At 38.1% G+C, this 11,250-nt stretch overlaps 1 protein-coding gene across 1 annotated transcript; it reads left to right on the forward strand.

Moving 5' to 3' along the window:
* Positions 1-502: 502 nt before the first annotated feature.
* Positions 503-8,360, forward strand: pdap1a (pdgfa associated protein 1a). The gene is made up of 6 exons (XM_059325380.1): positions 503-684; positions 3,760-3,842; positions 3,921-3,995; positions 4,768-4,892; positions 5,845-5,996; positions 6,860-8,360. Exons 1-6 carry the CDS (start codon positions 672-674, stop codon positions 6,895-6,897), a joined length of 486 nt encoding a protein of 161 aa, XP_059181363.1. The 5' UTR covers positions 503-671; the 3' UTR covers positions 6,898-8,360.
* Positions 8,361-11,250: the final 2,890 nt, after the last annotated feature.

Here is an 11,250-nt window from a genome sequence, read left to right on the forward strand (position 1 = left end):
TCGAGAATCAAGTAGCATTTTGGTTCTCAGCTCATTTTAAACAGAAATCACCCTGTCACCTCAAAATTAATTATAAAGCAACGGCTCCGATGGACAGTTTAACATATAAGCGAGAGATTACCAGATATTTTGCTTGTGCCCAAACTGCCCAGGGGCCCTTTAGAGGTCGTGGGCCCCTGGGCAATTACCCAGTTGCCCATATGGTTAATCCGGCCTTGACTATGATGCAGTGGTGATATGTTGATCCCTTGTGAAATGTAGTTTAGAATTTAAGTATTTGTTAAAAAATGTACTTCCCCCAAAAAATATTTTTCCTAACTTAAACTGCGCGTTGATAATATCTTGTAATGAAAACAAATTATGGTTTCCTGTCTGTTGAAGTTGCAGCCTTTTGTAAGTTACTTTTACTCCTTTCAGGTGATTGGTTGATGTTCATGTCAGTCAAATTCTCAGCGCAGTGATTGGTCCGTTGATCCTAACTGCGCATGCGCAGGCTGAGTTATCTTGCTTTGATGCAACGTTTCGACGTTTGTGCTTCCGACAGCGGGACAGACCAAGTAGTTTCTAGCCTTTTATTTCAGCACTTTAAACCGCCGGCTTCGCCTGTACAGCTGTCACATTATTCTGCGACACAGTAGCGGACTTTATCTGTATCACATTCACCTTTAATCATGCCTCGGGGCGGTAAGTATGCCTATTAAGGTAGCTAAATGTAACATGCTAATTGTTAGCTATAGTATGAAATCCCGTTGAAGTCTCACATGCTTAGCTTGTAGCGTGCTAACCGGTTAGCATGTTGTTTTTTTGTGGGTATGAACGATTCAGAAGGACACAGCTTGTACCAATAGTGTTTAATTATTGTCCTCACACGAACACTTGTTGGTGATGTCTTTATCTAAACGGTTTGAGGTGTTTTATTTCTGCTCATTGATGTTTCACCGCCAGTAACCATGTGCACTGGAGACCGCTCCGGCTCACCTAAACACGTTTATTATCATTTATTTTAATTCCTGGTTAGATTGCGACTCTAACTATCACCAGACACGTTCACTAGTGTTTTATTAAAGGCTTCACTAGCTGTGTATTTGGCTGGTGTTGCCGTGATGTCATCATGAAACACTCGGTAGCCGGTGAAGGTAGTTGGCCCTCAGTGGACGTCATGTGTGACTCATCGCACACCACACACACAAACGCGCGCGCGCACATACACACACACACACACACACACACACACACACACATTGGAAATACACACACACACACACACACACACACACATTTGAAATATGTATTCATGCCCACATAAAAAAAGTACAATTATTCTTGTACAAGGGACATAAATACTGCCAGTTCATTTGACAATAGAAGTCTGTCAGTTACAAGGTGCCTGGGCGGCTGAACACAGCTACATATATGATGACCTACAGGTCAGATAAAAGAAGCAGACATCATTCAAGGATACAGAAAACATCGTCTCCTCCAGACTGAGCAGCATCCAATAATAGCCGATACTGAGCAATACCTCGCTAGCTGTTTAGCTCTTCTTTTAGAGCAGCGGTTCCCAAACTTTTTCAGCCGTGCACCCCCTTCTATGTCCCAACTGGGTTGACGCACCCCCAATCCCCCTAACCTTCAAAAAAAACAAAATGCAATAAGAGTTTTTATAGCTATATTAAAGGTGGAGGATGATGACAGGCTCAGGATCAGAGGCAGAAAGCAGATCAGTTGGGAAAATGTTATAATATTGAACAAAAATATTGCGTTGAACAAAAATTGCAGCAAATTTAAATGAGCGTGGAGTGAACACAACCCGTTCATCATAAAACAGGTTGGAAAAATGATACAAGAACAAGAAGCTAACGTTTTCTACGCTTCATTATAAGATCAAAAACAACCAAAAATAGATGCAAAAATGACCATAGATGACACAAAATTATCAAAATAGACACAAATTGACCAAAAATACATGTAAAAATTACCAAACAACCAAAAAATAGATGCAAAAATGACCAAAATAGATGCAAAAATGAAATGTGATTGTGTCTTTATCAGACCGCCATTACATTTTTCATCTCGCGCACCCCCTAGCAGCAGCTCACGCACCCCCAGGGGTGCACGCACCACACTTTGGGAATCCCTGTTTTAGAGAGGCCCTCAGGCTATCTGGAGGCCCCTCACAACCAACTTGTGCACATGCCCCAGAGTACCAAATATAAAAACTAAAAGTTTACATTTGTAGCCTAGCTGTGAGATAGTCTGCTTCAGCTGCTGATATTTCAGCACTGTGGTTAGGAAGGCCTCTTCAAGGCTGTAATGAAAGGTACAGCCGACCTCCAGAATAAACACCTCTGTGATTTTTATTAACAACAACAACAACAACATCAGGGGTGTTAGCTGTAACATTAGAGAACAATGAGACATTACTACACAGGCTGAGCATGCTCGGCTTTACAGTAGAATGCTTATACAGCATGATGGAGGACCTGAAAATAGATATCTGCTGATATCAAATCCACAATTCTGTCATGCCTACATATGTAGAGCTCCCTGTAAACATGGCAACCATTTAAGATGTGAGACATGGTTTCAGCTGGTCACTACCATGATGTATACAGTAAGGATGGAGAGGTTCAGCTTAGTTGGTAGGACCTGCAGTCTCGCTTTTATAGCAAATGTAACAATGATCTCATCCAGGGCAGCATTTCTGAACACAACATGTGAGACAGAGTGGTCTGCAGCAGGATGAAATTTTAAATGTTAACCTCTAATTACAGTTAAGAACTGCGTTAGGATCTTATATATATCCTTATTAACCAGGTAAAAGTCTAAATGAGATTAAAAATCTCTTTTCCAAGAGAGACCTGGCCAAGAAAGCAGCATAAAAAGAGACAAGTTACAACATTTAAACACAGTTATCATAAACGATTAAATACAAATACATTATCCCAACACAACAACAAGGAGCCTCAGTAGAGACTTATAAGGAGCAGTCACACCGACCAAGGGAAATTATTTCTTTATCCTTTAGAATCGATTTAAATTCACAGATTGTGATCAATTCAGACAATTTAAATTCCTTTTGCAAACTGTTCCATGATAAAGGGGCGTAACTAAAAGCTTTCTGACCTAATTCAGTTCTCACTCTTGGCACCAGCATCTGTACAATAATTTGCCAGCATAGACCTTGTTTAGTTTTGTTTCGACACATGTATGCACACAGGTATGAGGGAAACAGCCCAAAAATAGATTTATAGATAAAAACTAACCAATGAGAGCCTGCGAACATACAAAGTTGGCATTTCAGCCGTGGCATACAGAGTACAATGATGTGTACGACTTCCCAAACCAGTAATGAAACGCAGAGCACAATGATAAACACAGTCCAACTTCTTAAGGCTCTGATTAGTTGTATTCATAAAAAGCAGATCACCGTAATCCAGTAGAGGCAAAAAAAAAAGTTGCAGAAATCAAATATTTCTTTGACCGATAGGTGTTAAAGGACAGGTTTGTCAGTATACAAGGGGTGTACACAAAAAGAGCCACACCTGCGCCACATAATGACATCAAATATTGCATCATTGCAAACTCTGACAGACGAAATGATCATAGTTTTCTTATTCAGGCTTCTACGTATTAACAAAAAGCTTCACCAAAGCACTATTTATTCAAGGGCCATGATTTACAGTTGTAGTTTGCTTATAGAATGATAAACGCTGGATACATTTGACTCGTGTGTAAATTCTTATAACTGTTCTACAGGGAAAAGGGGCCACAAGGGCAGAGGGAAGCAATTCAGCAACCCAGAGGAGATTGACCGACAGATGAAAGCGCAGAAAGAGTTTGTGAGTAAAAGATCTTTAGTAGCAGATATAGATTTACCTTCAAACTAGTTGTGGTGTAATTCTGTGTTCTGTTAACAGGAAGAAAGTCCTGGTGCAGAGAAGGGGAGCTCTGCAGAGTCTGATGAAGAGAGCAGCAGCGATGATGAATCTGACGTGAGTAAATACTGTAAAAGTACTTTGTCTACAACTTAATCGGGTTGAAGAACTGACACCATACTTTCTAATGTTTGGTATTGTAATTTGTATTTGGCTTGAACTCATTGTTTAACCCATTTAAGCCAGGAAAACATTACCACATTTCTACCATTAAAACCGGGGGCGCTGTTGTGTTATTCTACCATTAAAGCCGGGAAAGCGGATACGTCGTTTTGTAGTATTTGTAGTTTTTTCCACCTATTTTCGGTCTCTTGGCCAATGAAATGCATCAGAATACATGTGGGAGTGTCACAATGCAACATGGGACTTTTCCAGAACTTTGAAATCATCACCAAAAAAATACACAAAATGACCAAAAATGACACAAAATGACTAGAAAGAAGACACAAAATGAGAATACATGTGGGAGTGTCGCAATGCATCATGGGACTTTTCCAGAACTGAAATCATGGTGGAAGACGACTATAGCGGAGGGAGCTCAGATATAACAGCTATAAGCTCTCAGATACTTTTTGAATTTCATTTCTATTTCTCTTAAGAGGCTGAAAAATCTATTATTTAGTAGAAGCATTGACACTTCTGTTGAATTACCAAGAAAACCTTCAGGTTTTAGGGGCTTATTTTAAAATTGCCCAGAGGTTTTACAGGCATTTTTCCAGGCGTTTTAGGCCTAAATGGGTTAAAGTTCTCCTTGCCTTTATTGAGCAGCTCTGTCCTGGTGGTTTCCAGTCTCACTGATTTTTATGAAGGTGTCTCTTTTTGCACACAGTCCAGAAAGAGGAGTGGAGTGGAGGGGCTTATAGAGATTGAGAATCCTAACCGCGTGTCTCAGAAAAGCAAGAAGGTGGCTGAGCTCGACGTCACGGCTCCCAGAGAGCTGTCTCGCAGGGAAAGGTAGGTGTCACTCAGCCACTTGGCAAGGCACTGTTTGTACTTATGTTGTTGTATTTATTATTTATATGTATGCATCTTTATAATATTATACTTAAAACGTATCATACTAAATAGCACAATTTTACACGTGCTGTACACCATATCTTATATACATATCTTCTGTATACTTTTTTATGATCTGTTTCTATATCATTTTATACTACACTGTGAGTATCCTATCTTATGTAAATATGCATAACATTTTCTTTAAATGTATTTTTCATATCACAACATAAAACCACATGCAACAATCTATTTTCATTAATGTGCAATATCTGTGCATTACAAAATAATCAGGAAAACCTTTTGTGCAATATTAATAACGTTCAGTAGCAGCCATGTAAGTATTTTATGTATATAATGTGTATATATAATGTATGTATATTCATGCATGTACAGTACAGGCCAAAAGTTTGGACACACCTTCTCATTCAATGCGTTTCCTTTATTTTCATGACTATTGACATTGTAAATTCATCAAAACTATTAATGAACACATGTGGAATTATGTACTTAACAAAAAAGTGTAAAATAACTGAAAACATGTTATATTCTAGTAAGCAAAGGGTGGTTACTTTGAGGAATCTAAAATATAAGACATGTTTTCAGTTATTTCACACTTTTTTTGTTAAGTACATAATTCCATATGTGTTCATTCATAGTTTTGATGCCTTCAGTGAGAATCTACAATGTAAATAGTCATGAAAATAAAGAAAAACGCATTGAATGAGGTGTGTCCAAACTTTTGGCCTGTACTGTACATTATGTCTTATATTTTTATAAAAAAAAATTAGCTTGAACATTCTTTGTAACTCCCCTCATCTGTTTCATAAGCTGCTGTGACGACTGAATTCTTTATCATTTTGTTAGCTTATTCTATTATTTGTGTGTGTGTTTTCCTGTTGTCTGTCAGAGAGGAGATCGAGAAGCAGAAATCAAAGGAACGCTACATGAAGCTCCACCTGGAGGGGAAGACTGAGCAGGCCAGGGCTGACCTGGCCCGGCTGGCCATCATCAAGAAACAGAGGGAGGACGCCGCAAAGAAGAGAGACGAACTCAGGAAAGGTTAGAGGACACAGCAGCTGAAACACAGAGCAGTTAAAAGTTTGTGTGCTAAAATTCTTAATCGCAAAGAATTGGGGTCTATACTAATTGTAAACATGTGAGCTGTGACTTTTCACTTTGTTTGTGATGATGTTAAAAAAACACTTGAAGAGCAATCAGCTTCTATTTAATCACATGTTCGTAAACTATGAAAATCTCCAGCCAATCACAGTGTTTTGATAGTCCAGCTCAGCACATGTCCAACAGATCACTGCAGGATTTTAAAACAGTGCAAGTAATTGCTTAAAGGAATTCTTCACCCCAAAAACGATCATTTGTAGCAGCGACTCCATCATGACTTCAAGGAAACACGGGGTGTGTTTCCTTGAAGTCATGATGTTTGCTCTTTTGTCACGATTAAAAAAACAAAACAAGGCAGAGTTTTATCAGCTCCAGGCATCGATACAATAGTCTAAGAACAATTCTCAGACTCAGACGTGTGGACTTCATGCTGACTCAGATTTGTGTACACGAGCTGAGAGCAGACTGAGATCTGATCGTACCCTCAGCTCACGTCCAAACTGATAAATGCCGAGCCTTGTAGAAATTATTGTGCGCCCACTTTACTCTCACTTTCTGTCGTAGGCTCGTTTGCTAAATGAGGGCCTGTGTTCTGACATGCAAGGCCAGAAATTGCTAATGGGTTCTAGTTAAGAGAAGAAGTTGGAACATTCCAACAAATATCTTGGCAGGGTGCAGGATTTTCCACTTTATAGGTTTATTTGAGCTTAACTATAATGTCCTAGAGCAGACTTTAGGGCGCGTAAAGGTGTGTGTGTGTGCTAAAAATATTGTTTTGAGCCTTTCCACGATTGTGTTTTCAGCGGAGAAAGAGGCCGAGGAAGCCAAATCAAAGCGCTAGTCCTCCACACGAAAGCTTCAACATGCACTTCAGTCTCAGAGGGATGGAGAGAGAGAGAAGGAGACCTGGAGGAGGAGAACGGGGAGGGGGACCAATACGAACGGCATCAGATCAGGGGCGCTCCTGAACTCCTGCCCTTCATTTCAAATCAGAGGGGCGTGGATCTTCCATCACAGCGAGGTCAGGACTGGAATCAAAAAATGCGCGGATCAAAGCGAGCTGAAGAGGAATGCAACATTTGGGATGCCTCTAGTTTTCTTCCCCGAGAGGAGACGATGGCGGGTTTTCCAAGTGCTCCACTGTCTCTTTACTCTTCCCCACCTGGCAGGGTTTTAATTCTGAAGCTGCTGAAGTTCTTTCCATTCCTTTCGATTCATACACTTTTACAAGGTCACCTAATACAAGTTTACTTAATGACTGGACAGGTATTACAGTGAGCATGCATGGGGATATCTTTGGTGCTTTACTTTTCCTTCCATCTCGCCTGTTTTTGTAAGAAATTAAATCGGTGACCGATGGGGGAAAAAGAACACTATTCAGAGGATAAATTGATATATAGGAATTATACAATGTAGTCTTAGCATTTGTGGATATATTGCACAAGACATTGGTATAATTTTCTAAAGATTTAATGGGTTTTTTTCTCCATCATCCAAACATGACAAATATTATTTCCTCACCAGCTTTTTTTTTTTGATCCCGTTTTTTTTTTAAATTGGAAATTCACATATTGAAGAATTAGCTGCAGTAGAACTGATTTAGTTAATTTTTTTTTCTTTTTCATGCATCTTTGCCCCAAAACGTACACTTTGCTCGCTTGAATCATCTTATTGCTGTCAGTTCAAAAGTGTTTCAGGATGTGTTTTGTAATCCTTTGCTCAAAAGCACCTGGAATATTACTTGAATTGCCCATAATAAGCATTTTTAAGTTGTCGAACACCAGTGCTGGAAGGCTTCGTGTCAAACCACCTCAGTAACTGTGGCCTCACTCTGTTTCTGATGGGCTCCTCTGTGGTTCTATAGGAGGGATTGTGTCTTTTGTTGCCTTTACAAAGTTTACACAAGACCAGTTCACTGTCTTTCTCCTGTAATTAAAGTCCTACAAAGAACCTACACTGAGTTAGTTTATTAGGGTACACTTAGAATCTGATATAAACCTTTTACATCACCATTAATAACCACAGACGGCGTAAACATGATAAACTTCACAGACGCTTTACTGCAGGGAGGTTGTATTGTTTTGACTGCACAGGTGTATGTGATAAACTCAGTATGTGGGGGATTTGAAAATGCCTTGATCAGGAAACACAGTACTCCCTATAGCATGGCCATAGCTTCAAGAACAAACAGTTGAAACCACAACGTATGAGAAATGTAGCCACAGCCTAAAAAAAAAGAATTCCTCAAGTTATCCATCGTGTATTTGAAGTCATTTTTAAAAAATAAATTCATTAATAGATAAATGGCTTGTGTTTTTTCTTTTATATTCAAATTTCAGTGAACACTCTAAAGCAGGTCTGACTTGTGGTTCATTGTAGACCAATGTGGGGTTTTTGAGATCGATACTGACAGCGGAAAAATTCACTGATTACCAACATGGTGAGTCAATATATTGAATTTTTGAGCTGGAATGAAAACAAACCTTGTAGCAATATGACAATGTGCTCAGAAAGACATGTCGGTTTATACACTTTACACGCTCGCCCATAAAGTTTGAACAATTTTGTTAGTTGGGGTTTCATTTTTATTTTGATAGGTTTGGGATTGATTGATAAAGTTTTAGAAGATATACACTTTATCTGTCAATAAATCACATTGATACAATCACTTCATGGAAAGAGGTAAAAAATATTTTATTCCAACTTCACTAGTGACCGCGTATATAACATAGTTATGTTGAAAAGGAAAATTAGGTTGTAGGAGCCCTTTTATGTTTAATTAATTTAGTAATAGATTTAATTTGTTATATTACTTGGAACACGGGACACTAATTGCTCAGGCTTGTAGTATATGTGTGTATATATATATGTATGTGTGTGCATATATATATATGTGTATATATGTATATATATATGTATGTGTATATACATGTATGTATATGTGTGTATTTGTATATATATGTGTATATGTATATACATGTATGTATATGTGTGTATGTGTATATATATGTGTATATGTATATACATGTATGTATATGTGTGTGTGTGTATGTATATATATATATATATATATATATATATATATATTATAGTATGGCATAGGTGACAGGAAGTGTAAGGCACAGGTAGGGGGATCACACACAGTTTTCACTTAATTTAATGACAAGTTACCAATTTCATTTTATATTTTAATATGTTCTATGAGGGTGGGCGGCAGTTTACCTCAAAACAGCAGCTCTGGGAGGTAATTCAGGCAGAAACTGTACATGGAATTACAAGTTTAATGGATAAGAGAGTTGTGAAGGTGATATCAGCTTTAATTATATAGAGCAGGGATGGGCAACTGGAGGCCCGGGGGCCGCATACAGTCCGCACCCTCACTTGAAGTGGCCCTCAGTACAACTACATGCATTTGAGCATGAAATCTTAAAAGTGCAGTGTAAAAATGCACAAAATTACTTCTTACAATTAATGTTGGTCTGCTGTTCTTGCACTGAAAAAAAAAGAAATCACACTAAGTGGTTATTTTTTATTTGCTTCAAACCTTTTGTATTCCTATTTATACTGTTATACATGCATTTGAGCTTGTAATATGTTAAGTTACTGCACTATAAACATATTTAAAATTGCAGTTTCATCATATCTGGTTAAGTGCACGGTCCTATATGTGGCCCTGTGGTAGTGTCGAAAAATGGTTGCCCCCTGCAGCATTTAAGTTGCCCATCCCTGACATAGACTATTTAGGAAGAAAGTGTGTAACAAAAACAGTGTAAATCCTGTAAAAAGGTTTTCATGACACTAAATGGCACGTTGGCAGCAGATGTAAGTGTGTTAAAAACCCTAAATATTGCAGAAATGTATTGTCAGATTTACTCCAAAAGGTCTTGTATAACATAAGGATGCCACACAAATGATGCCATCCTTGTTAATTCTGTGCATTTTGCTGTTGCCACCACTAGTCTGCAGCATCTGACAGGCACCAGGGACACAACCTGCTGCCAACATATAAACAGGTTGATGTCCAGCAATGCAATGGAATTTAATATGGGTTCAATTTCACCACAAGTCAAAGGTGGCAGCAGAAACACTCAATCTGCACCGTTCACAAACATGTTTCAGGGTTGAGACTGCAGGTGTGCTGCTGCTGAGGTCGTCAGGTGAGTTCCTCCCATCACAGCCTTGATGTTTAACTCTATTATACTAACAAAAATGAATTTGTCTGTATACTAAATGTCAGGTTTTTTTTTTATATGTCAATAATAAACCATTTATTTGATCTAGGTAATGCATTGCTCCATAATACATCACTAGCAATAACTAGTGGAAACCAGAAATAACATGTATCTGCCCCCTAAGACAAACATGAAGCCAGAGCTCTGGAATAAAAGTCTGATATAATAGAATGTGTGCTGTAATGGTTATCAGAGCCACAAAATTTGGTTTAAATGGGCTTCAATGGTCACATTTTTGTACTTCAGGGGACAGTTCACTTGAAGAACTTTACAGGTAATATCCCCAACATTCAGAAACTCACAACAAAGTAATCAAGGTTGATGAACAGCAGTAAAGGTAAAACCAACGTGTTTTATTTTTACAAAAAAATGCAGACATCTCTTCACCTTGTGTTAACCACAGACCTTGTTTCAAGCGCATTTAACCACACACCCATTATATATATATATATATATATATATATATATATATATATAATGGCCTATGTCGAGTGTGTGACTTAAGCGGATTTATTATGCCTAAGTCAAATAAAATGTGACTTAGGCAATTTTTTGAACATGCCTTTGTGACTTAAGCAAGATATGGTAACACTTTATTTTGAAGGTGTCTACATAAGAGTGACATGCGAGTGTCATAAACATGACATGGGATGTGTCATGAACATTAATGACACTTTGAAGTAACATTAATGCTCATGATACTTGTTTATGACACTCGCACTCGAACATGTTTATGACACTCGCATGTCACTCTTATGTAGACACCTTCAAAATAAAGTGTTACCATGTCTTACTTAAGTCACAAAGAATTGCCTAAGTCATTTATTTCTCTTAAATTACATAATTTACACACAGTGTTATTACTATGCCAATAGACATCCTTTGTTGCATCATTTTTGAGTGAAATGATCAATAAATGTCATATGTTACACTTTTGGTGAAGTTTTTTGTGTTTCCTGCAA

The sequence above is a fragment of the Centropristis striata genome, chromosome 21 (genome assembly GCF_030273125.1).
Source record: "Centropristis striata isolate RG_2023a ecotype Rhode Island chromosome 21, C.striata_1.0, whole genome shotgun sequence".
Lineage (NCBI taxonomy): Eukaryota > Metazoa > Chordata > Actinopteri > Perciformes > Serranidae > Centropristis > Centropristis striata.